This window comes from Microcaecilia unicolor, chromosome 1, assembly GCF_901765095.1.
Source record: "Microcaecilia unicolor chromosome 1, aMicUni1.1, whole genome shotgun sequence".
NCBI lineage: Eukaryota > Metazoa > Chordata > Amphibia > Gymnophiona > Siphonopidae > Microcaecilia > Microcaecilia unicolor.
Window position 1 is genome coordinate 234,924,513 of NC_044031.1, and position 23,183 is coordinate 234,947,695.

General features: G+C 42.5%; 1 protein-coding gene across 1 annotated transcript in view; it reads left to right on the top strand.

The window, feature by feature from the left end:
• LOC115471141 (dynein heavy chain 5, axonemal-like) overlaps positions 1–23,183 on the top strand; it is a 766,968-nt gene that overhangs the window by 534,082 nt on the left and 209,703 nt on the right. Inside the window, 1 exon segment of the mRNA XM_030204834.1 lies at positions 3,404–3,584. Coding sequence (XP_030060694.1) covers positions 3,404–3,584 — 181 coding nt within the window.

The window sequence follows — 23,183 nt, forward strand, 5'->3', positions numbered from 1 at the left end:
CTGCAGCTGACAGGACCTGAGAGGAGGTGGTCATGGACCCTGGCTCCTGAGAGGAACCCCTCACCCCACTACAGGGGCACACCCAGCAGGGGGATATTGAGGAGGAGGATCCCTGGCCAGATATACCCCTGCTCAGGCTCTACACACCAATTCTGCCCTGTCATAGCTTCTGTAACTGGTTGCGTGGGGCCTGTTTATTGTGGGGTGGGTCCCTCAGTGATCACCCTACCCCTGAAGAGTGGCCTAGCATTTGAGTACCAGCACCTTTTCTGCTAGAAAAAACGCACTGGTTAAGTTATACCTTCTTTGTGATTGGTTGTCTTAGACCACTTACAACTAGTAAACATCACAGAGGGCAGGATTGTACAAAGAGAGAAAAAAAGGAATATTCACAATCAAGAAATGGAAAAATCCCAATTACATACTATTTTGATTTACTAAAAGGTTATTGTAAAAAACAAAGGATTGGTCATTCCACAAATGTGTAAAAACATAAAGCCTGATATTAAGGTTCTGAAGCCACTGGATAAAGTGCTGGCAGTGGTGGATTACTTTATTTGCATATTTAGCGGCACCAGTTATTCAAATGGCACTTCTGAATATATATTTTAGTGGTAGCTGCATCACTGCTTCTATGCATGAGTTAGGCCTGCTTCTTTGCTGGCCTAACTTATGCTGAATTTCAATTTTTTTTTCATTTAACTTGCAGCCCCTGGCCCATCTCTAACCCTGCCTGCCAGTTAATATGCACTTGTATATATATAAATGGGGCAGATTTGAAAAATAAGGCATCTACAGTCATAAGTAGCATCAACCTTGTAAGTTCTGAGCCCAAAGGAAATAAATTGCATTGTTTCAAAAAGAAAGAATGAATGTAATTGATTTCGTTAAGATGCCATGAGGCATAACCAAGAAACAGGCAATTTTTAATATAACAATTTCCACATTATAATTTTCTTGAGACTTCTTATTGCTGTTAAGGCTGCACTGTTGCTTCAGGAATGATTCCATTCTCTGGTTGCCTATAATAAAAAGTTACTGGGAACTTTCAGGTTCAATTTGTATACTTTGTGAATTATGGATGTTTATATGAAACCTTATGATTCAGGCGAAAATCAATAGAAATTATTTTCCATGCCTTCTCAGGTAAATATCAGAGTTCGTAATGACCAAAATCAGGCTCAGCTGTTTGTTTTCAATTCATGGGAAAGACCAAATTAAAAAAAAGAGTTGCTATATATTAGATGCATGCTCAGCCACTAATAACTCGGAATTTACACTGGAATTATCAGTAAGCTGTTTTCAGTTTTGTTCAGCTTTGCTGGTCAGCCTTTAATCAATTATCTTTTATATGTGTTGATGAACTTTGATTCTCAGTGAAGGTTAGCAAAACCCTGAAAGCTTTTTAAACCTTACAAACCTTTGGTAATGAGAAATGAAAATAAGGATCCTTAATTTAGGGAACATTGCACAATGTAGCCAGCAGTTTTCTATAAGTTACACATGTAAATATGAGTCCTGCTATATAAGATATGCGTGTATTTACAGAATAGCGATTAGGCAGAATTTTGGCTTTTATGTGCACATATATATGACATTATTCTAAACCCACATATATGACATTCCCACATATATGTGACATATATGTGACATATACCCATATATATGACATTATTGTAAACAGTTTCTCGCATAGACATGTATATCTTAGCACCCACTTTATAGAATTACCCCTTTGTGTAATGGGATCTACTAATAATACATGTTAATTGCATTACATGTGGTAACGTGGTAACACACTTTAGTAAATCTGTTTGCTTTTATCACCACAGTGTATAGTAGGAGGCAGAATATCCATGAGGCTTGGTAGCACTGCAAAACATGGTTGAATCTGTTGTATTATTTACTTTCTTATGGATGAACCAGACTTTATAAAACAAGTAGTTCTAGAAAATCAAAGGATTGCTACAGATTGCAGTATGAACCTGAAGACATTTTCTTGAAGTGTGCCCTCCAAGTAGGAAATTAGTACAGCAGAAACTTAGCAATTCTTAGTAACAAAGCAGGGAAAGCTCAGCATATTTAGAGATTAGGTAATTATGGGGCCCTTTTACTAAATGGTTGCCACGTGGCAACCCTGAACTACCGCTGGCCCAGCATGAGTGTTGGCAATAGTTCCATCCATAGGAGCCAACTTTTCAAAATGATTGGGGGTGCTGAATTTTTTTTTTTACAGGTGGCGCATTCTCCCTTCCCGCTTGACCCCCCTCCCCCTCAACCCCATCCCCCTCATCCCTCCCTATCCCCTGTCCCCCTTTCTTCCCCCTCCCTCATCCCCCCTCTGAGTTCCAGGCCCCCCTCCCTCCCAGTTCCAGTCCCTCCCAGTTCCAGGCCCCCCTCCCTCCCCCCCTCTCTCTCTCCTTTCCCTCCCTCTGAGTTCCAGGGTCCTCCCTCCTTCCCTCCCAGTTCCAGGGGGGTCCCTCCCTCCCAGTTCCAGGGTCCCCCGTCCCTCCCTCCCTTTGAGTTCCAAGCCCCCTCCCTCCGAATTTTAAAAGTAATCTATCTTACCTCGTCGGGGTTAGGGCAGCAGCAGCAGCAGTAAAAAGCATGCAGGCTCGGCTGGGTGCTTAGTTGTTTTCCCTTCCCTCTCTCTCAGCTCTGGTCCCGCCCTCATTCCATCCCTCTACAGGCTTTCCAAATGATGTCAGATGCGGCTTGCAGTTGATTGGGCCTGAACTTCTGGTCCCAAAAACAGCTGAGCTGGGACTGGAAGTTTGGGCCCAATCAGATGTAAGCCAGGGTTTGACGTCACCTGGAAATCCTAGTCCTGGTGGTAACCTTCTTGTAGCGCGCAGTGCTGCCCAATTACCGCCGGGTTGCACCATGCTGGAAAATAGCTATCTATTTTCCCTAGCATGGCAAATGGTGCGTGCTGGGGCTAGAACTACCGCCGGCCCCTGTGTTGGGCCGGCGGTAGTTCCAGATTAGTGTTTGGTAAGCTCGCAGTGGACTTTGATCCTAGGGAACTGAGTTCGATTCCCATTGCAGCTCCGTGTGACTCTGGGCACAAAATAAGTACCTGAATATATGTAAACCGCTTTGAATATAGTTGCAAAAACCTCAGAAAGGCGGTATATCAAGTCCCATTCCCCTTTTCCTTTCCCTTACCACCACTCTGTAAAAAAGGCCCCTGAATTCCCTTTCAGCTGAAAATTGACCTAGAAATGTTTTCTGTTCCCAAAAGGTGAGGCAGTAATTTTTGCAATGGTAGTATTTTTTAGTTTTCTAAAAAAAAAAAAAAAAAAGTTTATAAAACTTCAGAAAAAGTGACTTTGGAAAGCAGTTTTCACATCTAAACATTGTTTGTCTCCATTCTACAGTAGTGTCTCTTTTTATTCTCTAGATTCGCTGGACTGAAAGCAGCAAAACTTTCCAGAATCAAATCATTCGCTTAGTTGGAGATGTTCTTATGGCAACTGGATTCCTTTCCTACTCTGGCCCCTTTAACCAGGAGTACAGAAACTTGCTGCTCCAGCTGTGGAAGAAAGAAATGAACAGCAACAAGATTCCATACAGTAATGTAAGTGTACCTACAATCTGTGAAAACCTGACAGAAGCATCATAGGGGAAAATTGTCATCAAATAATGCAGTTTAGCACAGTCCCCCTGGCCAAATTACTTCTACATGATACAATCCTTACACTCAAAGCTCCTGTATGATTGATGCATAAAAACATAGAAAATGACAGCAGATAAGGACCATATGGGCTATCTAGTCTGCCAGTCAATACAATCTACTATTTCTTCCTTTCCCTTAGAGATCCTATGTGCTTGTCTTATGCTGACTTGAATTAAGATGCAGTTTTCATTTCCACCACTTCTAACAGTTGGCTGTTCCATTCATTCACGACCCTTTCCATAAAGAAGTATTTCCTTAGATTACCCTTGAGTCTCTCCCCTTTCACTTTAATCGTATGCCCCCTCATTCCAGAGCTTCATTTCAGTTGAAAAAGACTTACCTTTGTGCATTTATGCCCTGAAGGTGTTTAAATGTCTCTATCATTTCTTCCATCTCTAGTCTTTCTTCCAGAGTATACATATTGAGATCTTTAAGTCTGTTCCTATACACTTTATGATGACCACTAAACATTTTAATAGCTGCCCTCTGCATCAATTCCATCCTATTTATATCTTTTGAAGATTTGATCTCCAGATTTGTACACTTAATGGGGTCTTACCAGAGATTTATAAAGAGGCACTATAACTTCATTTTTTGGCCATTCCTCTCCCTATGCACCCAAGAACCCTTTTGGCTTTTGTCATCACTTTTTCTACCTGTTTGGCCACCTTAATATCATCAGATATGATAACCCCCTAGTCCTTTTCTTCAAGGCTGCCGAGAGGGAGGGCAAAATTCCCCAGCACTGGCTTGGCTCAGATGGTCTCTCCTGCTCCTGTGCCACAGCAGTGCTGGGTTAACGTTATTGCGTTAACTCTGATTTCTGCTCTGCCGGCCACAGGTCCTTCTTTCTGCCTTGTCCCGCCTCCTGTGTGAAGTACTTCCTGTTTGGATGCAGCAGGGAGAAAGACCTGTGCTGCAGAGTGGAGCAGGAGGAGACAAGCAAGTAAGCAGACCGGGGGAGGGGGGGGGGTGTTCTAGGAGGCGTGTGTGTGAGGGGAGGAAGGTGTTTGCCCTGGCCCCACTTTGTCTCTCAGTGTCCCTGCCATTTTTTCATGTAGAGAAGTATTTTACTTTACCACTCCCTTGGATTTTTGCAGCCCAAATGCATAACCATGCATTTTTAGTATTAAATCTTAGCTGTCAAATTCTAGATGATTCTTCAAGCTTTGCTCAGCCCCTCCTCATATTATCCATACCATCAGGTAGTCTACCTTATTGCAGATTTTGAGATTTTGGTATCATCTGCAAAGAGGCAAACCTTCCTATATAGCCCTTCCACAATACTGCTTAAAAATGTAAAAAAAAAAAAAAAAAAACTGGACCAAACTTATTTTTGTGACATACTACTGTTAATGTCCCTTTTCTCAGAATTAACTCTGCATACTACTACCCTTTGTTGACTTCCACTCAACTAGTTTCTAACCCAGTCAGTTACTTTAGGGCCCATACTGAGAGCACTGTTTATTTATGTCACTTACTTGGAAATGTGTCAAAGTTTTTGCTAAAATCTAAGTACACCACATCTAGTGCTCTCCTTTGATCCAACTGAATGAACCCCCAGTCAAATAAATTAATTAGGTTTGTCTAACAAGACCTACCTCTTGTAAACTCATGTAGTCTTGGGTCCTGAAATCCATTGGATTCCAGAAACCACACTAACTTCTGTCTTAGAAGCATTTCTATTAACTTAGTCTTCACAGAGGTTAGACTAACCAGCCTGTAGTCCCCAACCTCTTTCTTCTCTTTTTGTGGAGAGGGACCACATTTGCCCTTCTCCAGTTCTTCAGGACCATTCCCGATTAAAGAAACATTGAAAAGGTCAGACAGCAGAGCCACCAGAACTTCCCTGTGTTCCTTCAGTACCCTAGGATGTATGCCATCCCACCCCATTGCTTTGCCTACCTCTACTTTAGCTAGCTACTCATGAGCACAGTCTTCTGAAAATGATTCAAGGTCTACCACACTTCTGTTCCTATTTGTGTCTGTCTTCTGTTGTCCTATGTCCAGGCTTTCATTCAGGGCCGTGCCTAGGGTCTCCGGCGCCCCCCTGCAGTTGCCCCCCCCCCCCCCCCAAAAACGATCGCTACACTACCCGCCCTCTTCTCGCCAGATCCTTTTCCTTTTTTTTTTGTTTAAATTTACCTCTGTCCGGGGGCAGCGTAGCGTTAGTGAGAAGGAGGCGGCGCTCCCCCGCCCCGACGTGTCAGCCTTCCCTTCGCTCAGTTCCGCCTTCTTCTGATGTCATTTCTGATGTCAGAAGCAGGCGGAACTGAGCGAAGGGAAGACTGACACGTCGGGGCGGGGGAGCACCGCCTCCTTCTCACTAACGCTACGCTGCCGCCGGACAGAGGTAAATTTAAACAAACAAAAAAGGAAAAGGATCTGGGGAGAAGAGGGCGAGGTAAGCATGGTGTGGCGGGGCGCCCCCCAGAGGATGGCGCCCTCCTGCCATGCTTACCTCGCTTACCGTGTTGGCACAGCCCTGCTTTCATTTGTGAACACAGAACCTGAAATACTTGTCAAGCAATTCTGCTTTATTCTTATCAGATCTTACGTATTCCTTCCCTTCACCCTTGAGCTTCACAATGCCATTTTGCACTTCTTCCTGTCATTAACATATCTAGAAAAACACCTTGCCCCCCCATCTTACCATATGCACTATTTTTTCTTCTCTTTGCATCTTTGCGTCATGATTATTTTACCAGCTTTTTCTTAGGCGACAATATCTGGAAATACTGTCTTTCTCTTTCTGTAACCTTGTGTAGTTTATGAAGGCTATTTGCTTTGTCTTTAACCTTTCATTTACTTCTTTTGAGAACCAAAGTGGCCTTCTTTCCCTCTTACTTTTATTTACTTTCTGAACAAAAAGGTTTGTTACCCTTAAAATAACTTCTTTCTGTCTTGCCTGTTTCTATTCTACTTCCGACAAATGTTTCTATCCAGCTAATAAACAGAAGGAAGAAACCTCCACGGATGGAAAACACCAGGCATAAAAGAGTAGAGGAACAAAAAAGGTGAACCTCTTGCAGATGGTTTCCAAAAATGTCTTTATTAAAATAGTCTTGAAAAAGGTTAAGGGAGACCTGACACGACTCGTGTTTCAGTCCTACTGGCCTGCATCAGGGGTCTAGATGCACAAGGAGTTACATCAGGTTTCAGTTAGTGTAAATCCTCGTGTGGATCCCTGCGCTAAGTGCTATTCTATTAACAGTGCTCAACTTGGAGCTCCTTTTATAGAATAGCACTTAGCGCTAATTTTTTATCATTTACTGAATCTAGCCCATATTTGTCTTAAAAGAGCTTTTGCATTAAGGAACTATAAACTCACAGTCCCCATACCTAACCATGCTGAAGTTTCGTTAGTTGCACTGTTTCAAGGGCTGAAGATTCTCAGAGACAGCTACATTATCATTTTCTTTTCAGTTCACTTTAGATAAGTGTTGCTTGCTTGGTTAATGGTATTTCAGCATCTACTTCTTCCCTCAACTTCCTAACAATAAGAACCATGCCCTTTCATGGCTTGCTTCATTGTAAAGAACTTTGAAAAGAAAGCCAGAGACAAGACAGCACTTTGTAATCTTCAGGAAGGACATGCTAGCCAATGGCCATGGAGAGCCAGCTCCACTTTTGTTAGAGAATGAAAAATGCTGGTACCTACCTAGATTTGGAGGTGCATTTTCAAAAGGACATCCAACTCAGAATATGGACATCCAAGTCAGAACGTCACAGACAGACATCTGCTTGTAGTTTCAGACAAGATACAACCTGTTTGAAAATATGTGAGATGGACGTTAATGTGCATGAACATCCATTTTGCAAACTGAAACGGCCAAATTATGAACAGGGAAAAACAAAGGACATGGACTTCTGTATAGCAGCATTCTTAGAAAATAGCTACACAGACATCCATACAGAGCATAGAGGCAGCCTAATGGTTAGCACAGTGGACTGTAAACCAAGGGACCCAGGTTCAAATCCCACTTTAACTCTTTTTTTTGTTGTTGTTACTTGTGAGCCTTCCAGGAACAGAAAAATATCTACTGTACTTGAATGTTCACCACTTCGATAGCCTTCAGGCTCGCAGGTGTCTTATATACCCAAAATATCTGCTTCATTTTCCCTATTGCAGTCCTTTTATGGTTTGGATTACTACAAGTAGAAGCTTACTGTAGTACATTTGTGTTACATCAATATTGGGATGTGATCTTGGCTTTTCTAAAATATAGTGACCACATACACCTAATAAGTATATGTATAGTATTTTCACTTTCTCAAGTATCATTATCCCCATAGTTCCATATATTTTTTGTATGTTCATTAACATTTACCTAATTTAGTGCTCATGAAATGTGCCATATTGACAGGCCTAGAATGCAAAGTCCTCTGTTCATCCATGGAGCAGGTAACAACATGGGCGGGAGTGTGAATTTCCCTGTGCTGCTGTCAGGATGCCTCAACCATACTTGGGAAGGCCCGCTTCTAAAATTTAGAAGTCATTTAGATTTTATGCCTATTCAGTGCTGTCCTCTAGGCTGAGATTGCCAACAAAGGTGCTAATTCACTGTGGAAGAAAAAAAATCTTAAAAGGTGTAGCCATGTTAATTTATGCAAGTATTAAGCAGAGAGGCGTATTTTCAAAGCAATTAGAATTATAAAGCTGAATAGTAACCTATGGAACTCTGTAAGTCTAAGTGCTTTGAAAATGAGCCCCATGGAGGGGCATTTTCGAAAGAAACGTCCAAGTTGCGATTTGGACGTCTTTGCAAAACGTCAAAATCCAGGGGCAGAGAAAACCGTATTTTTGAAAAAGATGGACATCCATCTTTTGGTTCAAAAATACCATCAGAGACGTCCAAATCCTTAAATTTGGACATCCTTGGATTTGGACGTTTCTGACTTTCAGCAACTTTCGAAACCAAAGACGCCATGTCTAAAACATTCAAATGCAAGCCATTTGGATGTGGGAGGAGCCAGCATTTCTAGTGCACTGGTCCCCCTGACATGCCAGGACACCAACCGGGCACCCTAGGGGGCACTGCAGGGGACTTCATAAAATGCTCCCAGGAACATAGCTTCCTTACCTTGTGTGCTGAGCCCCCCCAAACCCACTTCCTACAGCTGTACACCACTACCATAGCCCTTACAGGCGAAGGGGGGCACCTAGATATGGGTACGGTGGGTTTTGGAGAGCTCACTGTTTCCTCCACAAAAGTAACAATTAGGGGGGTATGGGCCTGGGTCCGCCTGTCTGAAGTGCACTGCACCCACTAAAACTGCTCCAGGGACCTGCATGCGCTGTCTTGGACCTGAGTATGACATCTGAGGCTGGCATGACATATTTTTAAAGATGTTTTTTGACGGTGGGAGGGGGTTGATGACCACTGCGGGAGTAACGGGAGGTCATCCCCAATTCCCTCCGGTGGTCATCTGGTCATTTCAGGCAACATTTTGTGCCTTATTCGTAAAAAAAAACACGTCCGGGTGAAAACTTCCAAGTTTTACTTTAGGACATCCCTGCTTTTTTCGATTATGGCTCAAAGACGTCCAAGTGTTAGGCATGTCCAAGTCCCGCTTTCACCATGCCTCCGACACGCCAACTTGAAATTTGGATGTCCTTGCGACGGACTTCAGTTAGAGACATCCAAAATTGGGTTTCGATTATACCAATTTGGACGTCTCTGTGAGATAGACGTCCATCTTCCGATTTATGTTGAAAGATGGACGTCCTTCTCTTTCGAAAATGAGCTTGAAAGTCTCCTAAGAAAACGACAAAACTCACAAAACACTGCTGCCCACCTTACATATAGATCATCGCGTTATGGTAAAGCATGTTGTCTTCTTCTTAAGAATCTACATTGGTTACCTATTAATGAAAGAGTTTCATTTAAGCTCTGTGTTCTTGTTCATCAGATTCTTTATGGTATCTTAGCATCTTATATAATAGTTCTCATTTAGTTATCACCACGATATGCCACCTCATCATCTTGAGAATATCTCTTATTCTCCGAGGACAAGCAGGCTGCTTGTTCTCACATGTGGGTCGACGTCTGCATCGGCCCAGGAATCGGCATTTTGCAAGCAAAATATTAAAAACGGTTTGCCAGAGTCTTCTGGTGCTCATGCGCGGACTGATTTCCCACCTGTCGCATGAGCGCATTCCCTCAGTTTTCTTTATTCGCGTTGAGGTTCGGTAATTTTTTTCGGCGCTCCTCTCAGGCCCAGAAAAGAGTCTTTGACTTTTCACTTTTTTCTCCTCATTTTTTCTTGATTTTATTATTATTGTCTTTAAAAAAACCACAAAACAAGTTCCCGTAGTGTACTTTTAGTTTTGTCCTCTTTCAAGTTTCCTTTTTTTCGTCATGGACGGTTTATTCCCTTATTTTTGTGCCCTTTTATCTTTTATCATGCACAATCGTGTCTTTTGATTTCGCCGAAGCCGTTTTTCTTCCATGTCATCGAAGACACCCAGCGGCTTCAAACATTGTACTCAGTGCAACCGGACCATCTCAGGTACCAATACCCACACCTGGTGTGGACCTGGCCCCGAGGAGGCGTGAGCATTCCGGGTCCTCATCGCTACCGAGGAGTCTCATTGACGGGCGTCGAGCGATGGTGAAGAAGCACCATCATTGTTCTCCTTCGACTCACGGTGCCGGGAGCTCCAGGGCTTTGAGGGAATCGGCACCCAAGAAGCGTCGGCGCTGAGAGGATTGCTCTCCCTCTATTCATGAGGTGCCGATGCGTCGGTCTTCTGGCAGCCCGGTACCTGCTCCTGAGCCTCGACAGATTTTGCCACCAGCTCCTTTACCGATCCCGCAGCCTTGTCTGATGGCGGCTCTCGACAAGCACATCAGGGCCCTGCTTCCAGAGCTTCTGGAAGGATTGCTGCGCCAGTCTGCTTCGGTGTCGGGGGTGCTTGCGTCTTCCGTACCGTCTGCTGCAGCAGCATCTGACCCTTCACCTGTGGTGAGGTCCCCAACCTCGGTGCCGCCTGCGGCATCGGTGTCGGCTGCCACCCAGGTCGACTCCCCTTCAACATCGGCGGAGGAAGCTTCACCGAAGTCTAGGTGGGCGTCGACTTCTCGGCACCACCATCAAGGACATTGCTTCTCGGCGTCGAGACAGGATCAGTTTTGGACTGCTCTGAGGGATGTCTTGTCCGATACTGAAGATGAGCGTTCGTGGGAGGAAGAGGAAGATCCCAGGTAGTTTTCTTCTGACAAGTCCTATGGAATTCCCTCTGAATCTTCCCCTCCACCAGAAAAGAGACTTTCTCCACCGAAGAGTCTATCCTTTACCTCCTTTGTCCAGGAAATGGCTGCGCCTATTCCCTTCCCTATGGAAGTTGAGGATGAACCCAGGGCTGAGATGCTCGAGGTCCTGGATTATCCTTCTCTGCCTAGAGAGGCTGCAATGGCTCCTTTGCATAATGTACTGAAGGAAGTCCTTATGTGAAACTAGTCGTTCCCTCTGTCTAATCCCGTGATCCCAAAAAAGCTGAATCCCAATATCGGGTCCACGGTGAACCTGGATTGATGAGATCTCAGCTACCTCACAATTCCATGGTGGTGGACTCTGCCCTCAAAAGAGCCAAGAGGTCTAGGGACTATGCCTCGGCGCCCCCAGGCAGAGAATCTAGAACCTTGGACTTTTGGGGGAGGAAGACGTATCAGGCCGCTATGCTCGCTGCCAAGATCCAGACATACCAGCTCTTCACGAGTGTCTACTTGCGGAACTCGGTGAGGCAACTGTCCAACTTGGTCGATGCACTCCCTCCGGAGCAGGCTGAGCCTTTTCACCAGGTGGTCAGGCAGCAGAAGGCATGTCGTAAATTCCTGGCCAGGGGTACCTTCGACACTTTTTATGTAGCATCCAGGATCGCTGCCCAAGGTATAGTGATGCGCAGACTCCCATGGCTGCGTGTCTCTGACCTGGATCATTAGGTCCAGCAGTGGATGGCGAATGTTCCTTGCCGAGGGGATAACCTTTTTGGTGAGAAAGTAGAAGATCTGGTTGACTAGATTAAGAAGCACAATGATACTATGGATTCTCTCTCCCGCCGGGTGTCTTCTGCTACTACCTCCTCATCTAGGAGGTTTTTTGGAGGGAAGAGGAGTGCTCCCTATTCCTATGCTAGGCACAGGTACACTCCTGCTTCTCAGCAGCCTGCCCAAGCACAGTCCCAGCGTGCTCGTTCTCGTCAACAGCGTGCGCCTAAGGCCACTGCGGCTCCCCAGCAAAAGCAAGGGACAGGCTTTTGACTGGCTCCGGTTTATTTATTTATTTGTTGCATTTGTATCCCACATTTTCCCACCTATTTGCAGACTCAATGTGGCTTACAATAATACATCCTAACATCGTCAATCAAGAGTAGATAAAAACAATTGGTTACATAAAGAACAAGTGTAACACAATGGATATAATCACCATAGCCTCAATAAACGTGTCCGTACTGGACGACTTGCCAGTTGGGGGAGTTTAATGTTTTTTCACCAAAGGTGGCCTCTTATAACCCCCGACCGGTGGGTTCTTCAAATTGTCCAGTTAGGATACACCCTCAATCTGGAATCCAAGCCTTTCGGCTGGGAACACAGCACTTTCAGTACCGTGTACTGCCTTTTGGCCTGGTGTCTGTGCCCATAGTGTTTACAAAATGCCTAGCTGTAGTCGCAGCATCACTACGCAGACTGGGAGTGCATGTGTTTCCTTATCTCGATGATTGACTGGTAAAGAGCACCTCGAAGGAAGGTACTCTGGAGTCCATGCGAATGACTATTCAGGTGCTGGAGCTACTGGGGTTCGTCATAAATTATCCCATCTCACCCCAGTCCAAAAATTGGAATTCATTGGATCTCTGCTGAACACTCAGACAGCATGAGCTTATCTTCCCGAGGCAAGGGCGGACACCCTTCTGTCCCTGGTGTCCATGGTTCGAGCATCTCAGCAGGTCACGGCTTGACAGATGTTGAGACTTCTGGGGCACATGGCCTCCACAGTTCATGTAATGCCCATGGCACGTCTACATATGAGATCAGCTCAATGGACCCTAGCTTCCCAGTGGTTTCAAGCTGCGGGGGATCTTGAGGATGTAATCCAACTGTCCACCGACTTTTGGAATTCTCTTCAGTGATGGATGATTCAATCCAATTTGACCATGGGGCATCCATTCCAAGTTCCTCAGCCACAAAAAGTGCTGATGACGAATGCATCTCTCCTGGGGTGAGGAGCTCATGTAGATGGGCTCCACACTCAGGGAGCCTGGTCCTTTCAGGGAAAAGATCTGCAGATCAACCTCCTGGAATTAAGAGCGATCTGGAATGCTCTAAAGACTTTCAGAGATCGGCTGTCCAACCGAGTAATCTTAATTCAGACAGACAATCAGGTTGCCATGTTTTACACCAACAAGCAGGGGGGCACCGAATCTCGCCCTCTGTGTCAGGAAGCTGTCCAGATGTGGCTTTGGGCTTGCCGTCACGGCATGTTTCTCCAAGCTACTTATCTGGCAGGCGTAAACAACAGTCTGGCCGACAGGTTGAGCAGGATAATGCAACCTCACGAGTGGTCACTGGACATGGGCATAGTCAGCAAGATCTTCCGAGTGTGGGGCACCCCCTCGGTGGATATTTTTGCCACTCAGATCAATCACAAGGTCCCTCAGTTCTGTTCCAGGCTTCAGGCCCGTGGAGATTAGAGTGTTTTCCAACCCTCATCACCCAGAATGAGGGGTTGCTTCTGCATCCCAACCTCCAGTCTCTGGCTCTCACGTCCTGGATTTTGAGAGCTTAGAATTTGCCTCCTTGGGTCTTTCAGAGGGTGTCTCCCGAGTCTTGCTTGCTTCCAGAAAAGATTCTATGAAGAGGTGTTACTCTTTCAAATGGAGGAGGTTTGCTGTCTGGTGTGACAGCAAGGCCCTAGATCCTCTTTCGTGTCCTACACAGACCCTGCTTGAATACCTTCTACACTTGTTGGAGTCTGGTCTCAAGACCAACTCTGTAAGAGTTCACCTTAGTGTGATTAGTGCTTTTCATCGCCGTGTAGAGGATAAGCCTATCTCTGGACAGCCTTTAGTTGTTTGCTTCATGAGAGGTTTGCTTTTGTCAAAGCCCCCTTTCAAATCTCCACCAGTGTCATGGGATCTCAACGTCATTCTCACTCAGCTAATAAAAGCTCATTTTGAGCCACTGAATACCTGCCATCTGAAGTACTTGACCTGGAAGGTCATTTTCTTGGTGGCTGTTACTTCAGCTCGTAGGGTCATTGAGCTTCAGGCCTTGGTAGTACATGTACCTTATATCAAATTTCATCACAACAGAGTAGTCCTCAGCACGCACCCTAAGTTCTTGCCAAAGGTGGTGTCCAAGTTCTATTTGAACCAGTCAGTTGTCTTGCCAACATTCTTTCCCCGTCCTCATACCTACCCTGGCGAAAGCAGTTTGCATACCTTGGACTGCAAGAAAGCATTGGCCTTTTACGTGGAGCGGACAAAGCCCTTCAGACAGTCCGCCCAGTTGTTTATTTCTTTCGATCCCAACAGGAGGGGAGTCGCCATCAGAAAACGCACAATCTCAATTTGGCTAGCGGATTGCATTTCCTTCACTTATGCCCAAGCTGGGCTGACTCTAAAGGGCCATGTCATGGCTCATAATGTTAGAGCCATGGCTGCATCAGTGGCTCACTTAAAGTCAGCCTCCATTGAAGAGATTAGCAAGGCTGCAGCGTGGTCATCAGTCCACACATTCACATCTCACTACTGCCTTCAGCAGGATACCCGACACGACAGTTGGTTTGCTGCAGAATCTGTTTGGGGTTTAGAATCGAACTCCACCCCACCTAGACCCATTTTTGTTCTGATCCAGGCTCCACTCTCAGTTAGTTGTTTATGGTTTCAGGTCAATCTAAGTTATGTCCTCACTGTTGCGAGGCCCAATTGACCAATGTTCGTTGTTTTGAGTGAGCCTGGTTGCTGCTTGTTCTCAGAGAAAGCGAAGATACTTAGCTGTAGCAGGTATTCTCCAAGGACAGCAGGCTGATTGCTCTCACAAACCCGCCCACTTCCCCTTTGGAGTTGTTATTTGCTTCTTTTTATGCTTTTTGATTTAACTGAGGGAACGCGCTCACGCGATGAGCGTGAAATCAGTCCGCGCATGCGCGGTGCGAGCATGCACATGCGCCAGGATACTCTAGCAAAACTTTTTTTTAATATTTTGCTTGCAATATACTGATTCCTGGGCCAACGTGGACATCAACCCACATGTGAGAACAATCAGCCTGCTGTCCTCGGAGAATGCCTGCTACAGCTAAGTATCTTCGCTTTACATTTCCCCAAGTTGTAAAAACTTAACCTACAAAACTATCCATAATGCTAATTTTTCTTACCAAAGTCCTAAACTCTGGTACTCATTACCCAAGTATATCAGACACTCAGTCAATTATATGTTGTTTAGAAGTTTACTTAAAGCCCACTTCTTTAGATCTGTGTTCACTTAATATGAAAAGAATTTTTTAAATAGTTGTTGTCGTATATTAATATCAACTGTCTTGTAATGCTTCTTCTTAATTTGTTATGTAAGCCGCATTGAACCTGAGCTTTCTTGGGAAAATGTGGGGTAGAAATTTCATAATTAATAAATAAATACATAATAATAATAATAATAACTATTATTATATATTTTTACCTTCTTTATCATTATAGTTATGACCCTTTCAAGTGATGACAACTACTGTTTTGTTTATCCAGTGTCCAGAGTTGTAATTTGATAACCCAGTATTCTCAAAATAACCACATGGTTTTAATGACTTTTTAAATATTCCTTTTTATCTGAAATGTTTCTACTAATGTTTTTATTATTGTGTTTTTAAGTTATTGATTGGTATTATCTTTCCGCGTGTATCACTATTGTATTTATCCATATGTTTTTAAGTTTTTTGGTGTTCCTATTATTATTGATTTTTGTATATGTGCTTACTGGCAACTCTTGTTTAAGACTGAAAATTTACTTCCTATTTATTTGCAAATGAAATGCAAATACTTTTAACCCATGAGGCTTGGGTTCTGGATTTCAGGCCAACTACTTGCATCCTTTAGGTTGAGTTGATGTGTTAAAACCCACATACTGATACTCAGCCTTCTCAAATGAGAATCAATCTGGTTCTGTAAAAGAACAAAAACCAAAACCCAGACATCCTTCCTTATGCCAGTTGTGGCCAGTTCATATATTCCCTTGAGGGACTCAATATACTCTATAGGGGTCATATTAGACAACTCTTCTTTTGTCCCACACACCTCTCTTAGAGTTAAGAATGTTTACTGCTCTCATACTAATTAGATTTCAAAGTCCTTTTCTAGACTTCAGAGCTTTAAAAAACCCTATGCTATATCCTCATTCTTAATAGATTGGACTGCTGTAATTTTTTGTTAGCTGGTGTTTACCTTTGCATTTTAAAAGTCTTCAGTTAGTCTTGAACTCAGCAGTGAAACTTCATTTTCATGCTAATTGTTTTGATCATGTTTCACCATTATTAAGGGAGCATAAGTAGCTTATGATAATATGTAGCATCAAATTTATAATTCTGTTTCTCACTCCACAGGAGGTTTACACTGGAATACCTCAGTACTTACAATCCTTAGTTATCCTTTATTGTTCTGTATGTACCCTGAGATAATCCCAATTGAATTACATGGTTCCCCTCCCCATCTCATTTCAAGTGTAAAGTAGAGACTTGCACGGGAATGGGGTTTGCAGGAATCCCGCGGGGATGGAAGCAGTTCTGAAGGGTTTTTGTGGGTACGGAAGCCGTTCCTGCGGGGTTCCTGTAGGGACGGAAGTTGTTCTAGCAGGGTTCCCATGGACATGTACGCTGCACTTGTGGCAGCCTCTCACTTACCAAGTACCAAGTTCTATGAGTGCTGTCTCCTCCTCCTCCTTGCTTTAACAGCACAGATGTGGAAAGTCTCCATTAAGGAGGTGGTAGAGACACAAATGGTGATGGAGTTCAAAAATGCATGGGATGAACACAGAGGATCTCTAATTAGAAAATGGAAGTTTAAAAAAACCTAAATGTAAATAGCTGCATGTGTGTGGATGTGTCGAGTGATATTTAGATGGTGACTCCGGCTGTGATGAACTACGGCTGATACAGGCAATCTGGTTTATTTATTTATTCATGACATTTATTCCCTACATTAGCCAAAATAGACTCAAGTTCAATGTGGTTTATAAACAAACAAAGTGAATAAAACATAATAATGTACAGATGGGCTAGAGAGGGCTTAGACAGCAACTTTAGTGGCTGGAACATGAGGACAGTGCTGGACAGACTTTTACGGTCTGTTTCCCGCAAATGAGAAGACAAATAGGCTGGAGTGGGCTTCGACGACAACTCCAGCAGTTAGAACATAAGGATAGGGCTGGGCGGACTTCTATGGTCTATGTCCCAGAAATGCCAAAGAAAGACCATAATCAAGTATATAATATCAAATTCATTGTTCATTTAATTATGAATTGATAATGAGTGTGACTATTGGGCAGACTGGATGGACTGTTCAGGTTTCTATTATGTTACTATTAATCCTCTGTGCCCCAGGCTGATGCAGAGACCTCAGCTCTGACACAGGCACAAGCATCAGATGTCACCTGACTACTGGCGCATGCATATGGCGACCTCACAGCACACTGTGCCAGTGAATCAGAGACAAGTCTTATATGTGCGCACCAGAGTGTTCCAGGTTCTGTTCCTTCCTTGCCTGCAGTGCTGTGGCTCAAACCCAGAGAGAGACTGAGAGAGCTGACCAAAATTTTATGTACCATTAAATTCTTATGGGGACGGGTGGGGATGGGTAAGATTCCAATGGGGACAAGTAAGATTTCTGTCCCCATTCAACCCTCTAGTGTGAAGCCACCTGCCTCTTTTTTTATGTCCACTTTGAGAGTTCAGCTAGGAAATTCAAACAGGGAGTGAAAAAGTGGCTATTCTGCGATGTCTTTCTGAATATGTAGTATTTTTTTCTCAGTTAATTTGGGGTTGTCATCAAGTGCCCTTTCCCTTTTACCCCTATTATTATATCTTTTGTTATTTGTTTACTTTCTAGGCTTATATTATTGTGCTATTCATTCCCTCTGCTCTCATATGTTGTTAAGTCCTCTTTAGGGTCTCTTTGTATACAAATGTTTGGGTTATTGTAAACTGTCATGCTGGCAGCCATATTGTTCAAATGGCAATATATCAAATCTTCATAAATAAATTAAATAAATAACACTTTGTTTTTTTGAGTAACCAACAGTTCTGGTTTCCGAATTTAAGAATTGTTTGAAGATAATCTTTTTTTTCTGGTACATTTGACTGTCTGCAACCTCTTTTCTGTATTATTTTCATCAGTGTTTTCATTCTTTTCATGCATATGCCCCTTTTCCAACCCCTGTCTTTTTCTCTTATTCTTTTTCCTGGCTTTTCTCTATAGTTTGTAATACTCTTACTGTTCATCTGGAATGCAGGCACATGCTTATCTCCATCTGTTGGTGCTTCAGGCTCAGGGAGAGAAAAGGGAAGGGCTAAGGCTATGATTATTCATTCTTTTTCAATCATTTTGCTTTCTTTTCCACTTATGAACTGTAGGCCTAAATGTCTTAAGGCGTGTATCTGCATTTAGCTGAGAAATCATTTAGATTACTTAGAGATTTTGCTTGACCTATTCTGCTCAACCTTAAAATATTTGTTGATCCTCCTAGCACAAACTCTGAAAATGCCACATTTAATTTACTGTGGTTTCATGGTGCTCCACAGTGATAAGTATTTCTTAATTTCTTACATGAGGAAACATCTATTATGCAATTAATGGTGATACTTAGAGGAGAATGTTTAAAAGATTTCACTGGTTAACTTGTAGAGTTACCCCTGACAATTCTTTCTGAATTCCACCATGCTAACCTCCATTCCACTGATTTCTTAAATGTGTTTGGCCAACTCAGTGGTCAGAAAAAATCTATATGGTTTCATAGAGGTGGAGTTTGAGGTGTTCCAGTGGCATGGTTTAGTCTGACAGCACTGAATATTAGTGTTGCTCAACTAAATTTAATCAAGCAAATCTGGTCGCCAGAAGAGATGCCCTAAAGTTATCTGGTATGTTTATCCTGATAAAATTATTAGGCTACAATCAGTGGTATAACTGTTGGAATGTAATTGTATTTTTACATGCATTGCCTGTCACCTATTATTTCTCTGTGATTACTCTGTGACCTCTGATGTGAATTACTTAGAGAGGTCACACAGCTATGCAACTTCCTGTGGGGGTTAGACACAGCAGATGCAGCACATGGAGCTCATGATCTCTCCTAACCTGAGAGGATCTATGGTGGTGTGAGCATCCATTACCATCTAAGCACATGGAAGGAGCTGATAATACAAATGTATAGTAATATGTATATATAAGCCTGTCTGATTATAATCTAACTACAAACTGTGAGTAAACAGATGTTTTGTTACTTCAACTTTAAAGTGACTCAGCAGTGAATTATTCAGGGGTGAATGAGAGAGAGATGAAGAAAGAAATTAACATTTCTAAAGCTGAAGCTGTGTGTACTAAAATCTGCTAATTATTTACTACAAATAATCCAACAAAAGGGTTATGGGCCCAGGGTCCAGGAATTGAAAAAGAAGAGAAATATTACCAGGCAGTAAAAAAAAAAAAAAAAGGCCACATTTTTCTCTTAAGTTTTAAAGGAAAGATTCAGTCTGTCTCTCTCTCCCCCCACACAGCAGACAGAAGGCTAAGAAAATGGCTGAGGGAAGAAATTCACCATTGTTCTATTCTCTCAAGGTGCCTAAATTAACTGAGTTTAATTATCGGCAGTGGGAACTAAGATTCATATGTCTCCTTCGAGCAAAAAGATTAAATATATGCTTAGACCAAGACAGAACAGCTGAAAATATGGCTGAATGGGACAGTGCAAACTATTATGTGAAGTGCATGCTTTTGGAAGCTCTCTCAGAAAAACAAGCCATATTAGTGGAGGGAAAAGATACACCAAAGGACATTTTATATAAACTGAGAACTATGTATGCAACTACATATGCAAAGCAGCAACCAATTTGGCTGGCAGAGTTGAATGAAACCAAATTAAGGGATAAAAGTAAATGTAATGATCACATTATGCATCTTATGTCTTCATTTCAAAAGCTAGAACTTTCTGGAATTCCCATGTGTGATGCATTGAAAAGAGCATTTCTTTTTACCTCACTATCAAAGAAGTTTGATGTTTTTAGGTCTGTAAATGAGGCCATTGAAGGGCAATCTTTTGAACAGGCAACATCAAAGCTAAGGCAGGAATGCATAATAAATGATTCTGAGGAGATGTGTTCTCAAAGTCAGTCAGAGAGAAATGAAACAAATTTCTTGGCAAAGAACAGAGGAAGGCGGAGCTATGGGAAAACTCCACCCAAGGGCAAGCTGATTTGCTACTCATGTGGAAAGGAGGGACATGTATCTAAATGGTGTAAGGAAACACAAAACACTCCCTCTAGCTCACCTAAGCCAATGGAAGAAAAGAATTTTCAAACCAGGAAATGTATGAAGGACAAAGATAAACACAAGGGCTTTCTAATGGCAGAAAAATCTTTGACTATGGTAAATAATAATTCAAATGAAAGTACTTGGATTTTGGATTCAGGGAGCACATGCCATTTAACCAATTGTAAGGATTTCTTTCAGGAAATGTGTCCAGAGGAAGGTATTCTTAAAACTGCAAACGCAGGGACTGCTCAGATCCAAGCAAAAGGTATTGGATTCTTAAAATGCAAAGTGTCTAATGAAGTTAAAGAAATTCCTGTAAGTGATGTCTTGTATATTCCCCAAGCAGTTTGCAATATGCTTAGTGTATCTACATTAGATAAGAAGGGATTTGCGATTCATTTTGAAAACAGTAAGTGCACAATCTCTAAAAATGATGAAGTGTATGCTGAAGCTTTTATGCATAATGATGTTTATAAACTGAACATTTCAGGTGAAGCCTCACATATGGCGCAAGTAAGGAAGAATGATGGTAAATGTAGTCTGGAAATCTGGCACCGCCGCCTGGGACATCGTGATTCTAAGGTGATCCAGGATCTTTACAGTAAGCAACTGGCCACCGGCATTCAGATAAGTGCAGATGCTGGTAAAATTGAGAAATGCATAGACTGTGTTACTCAAAAAGGTGTGAGACCCTCATTTCCTGCATACACAGGAAATAGGAGTAATAAAGTGCTGGACTTAATACACAGTGACTTATGTGGACCGTTTAATATCCCATCATTGGGAAATAACAGATTTGTGCTAATATTCTTGGATGATTTCTCTAGATATTGTGTGGCCTATTTGCTGAAAGAAAAAAGTCAAGTCACAGACATGCTGAAGAAATACGTAGCCATGGTGAGCAATAAATTTGAAAGAAAACCAAAGGTTCTTCAGACCGACAATGGTGGTGAGTTCACTTCACAAAGCATGCGCACATTTCTAGAACAAGAAGGCATTCAGCATATCACAACAGTAGCTTATACACCAGAGCAAAATTCTGTTGCAGAGAGAAAATTTAGGTCACTTGTGGAAATGACCAGATGTATGCTGTCAGATAGCAATCTCCCTAAAAGACTATGGGGGGAAACCATTCTCACAGCAGTGTACCTACAAAACAGAATGCCAACTAAAGGCGCTGAGCGCACACCACATGAGACATGGCATGGTAGGAAGCCAAACCTGTCACACATAAGAACATTTGGAAGTACAGCATATGCTCATATACCAAAGCAAAGAAGGCATAAGCTGGATTCCACAACAGAAAGGGGCATTTTAGTTGGCTATGCTCCAGGACACAAAGGATATAGAATTTTGAATCTGAAAACTGGCATTGTTGGCATAAGACATGTTACATATTTTGATGAAAACAAAAGGGTTGATAAAGGCTGGATTATCCCAGATGAGCCTTATCATCCAGAATATGAAACTAGAACAATAATAGACATGCCAGTGTATATAAATGCCATACCAAGGCAGATGTCTGAAAGCAACTCACCTGTATCTAACGAGGAACAGGCAGAGGAAGCAGACACAGAAAGGATCATTGAAGAAGACAGTACAGTTGGAGAAGGGGAATCAATTGGAGAAGGACTCTCAGATTTAGAGGATGCGGAAAGGTCAGACCAACCTGTTGTCAGACGCTCATCCAGGGAAAACAAAGGTGTTCCACCCCCAAGACTGTCTTACCTAACAAAGTCAGCAGAAGCTCAAGAGCCCTTAACATGGGATGAGATTGAGAAAATGCCAGCAGAAGAAGCTGCTGAATGGCATAAAGCTGCACAAGAAGAAATTGATGCATTGGATAAAAATAATACTTGGATTCTTACAAAATTACCTCCTGGCAAGAAAGCTATAGGATGCAAATGGGTATTCAAGTTAAAAAGGAATGCACAAGGAAAAGTGGAAAGGTATAAAGCCAGATTAGTGGCAAAGGGATATCTTCAAAAATATGGAGAAGATTTTGATGAAGTGTTTGCACCTGTAGTGAAACACACGACAATTAGAACACTTCTGAGCATTGCAGTCTCAAAAGGCATGCAAGTCAAACACATTGATGTGAAAACAGCATTTCTTCACGGAGATATAACTGAAGACTTGTACATGGAACAGCCAACAGGTTTCATAAATACAAAACAAAGACAGCTAGTGTGTAAATTAAACAAAGGTCTTTATGGATTAAAGCAAAGTGCAAAATGTTGGAATGATAAATTGCATGAAATATTGACAAATTTAGGATTTAAGCAAGGTGAAGCAGATAAATGCTTGTACACTAGGTGCACAAATGGACAATATGCATACATTTTAGCTTTTGTTGATGATCTGCTCATTGCAAGCAAAAGTGAGCAAGAGTACAAGGACATTGTAAAATGTTTAAACCACAATGTTGAGATAAAAGAACTTGGTAATGTGTCATACTATCTTGGTATAGAAATTGAGAAACAAAATGATGGTTCTTATCTTCTAAGCCAGAAGCAGAAAATAAATGAGCTTATTGAAAGTTTAGGTATGCAAGATGCCCAAGTTGTAAGCACTCCCATGATCACTGATTTTCTGAAGGATGAAACAGTAAGAGAACCTTTACCAGATAACATCCAATATAGATCAGCCATAGGTAAGCTTTTATATCTAGCTACCACATACAGGGCTGATATAGCAAATGCAGTAGGAATTTTGAGCAGAAGGGTCAGCTCACCTACCAAATCAGATTGGACTGCAGTTAAAAGGATGGTAAGGTATTTAAAGGGTACCATTGATTGTAAATTAAAGGTTTCAGCCAATAGTAATCCAAAACTAATATGTTACTGTGATTCAGATTGGGCAGGGGATCATTCTGATTATAAATCCACAAGTGGATATGTGTTTATGTATGGAAATGTACAAATTTCATGGGCCAGTCATAAACAAAGTATTGTGAGTTTGTCTTCTACAGAAGCTGAATATGTGGCAGTATCG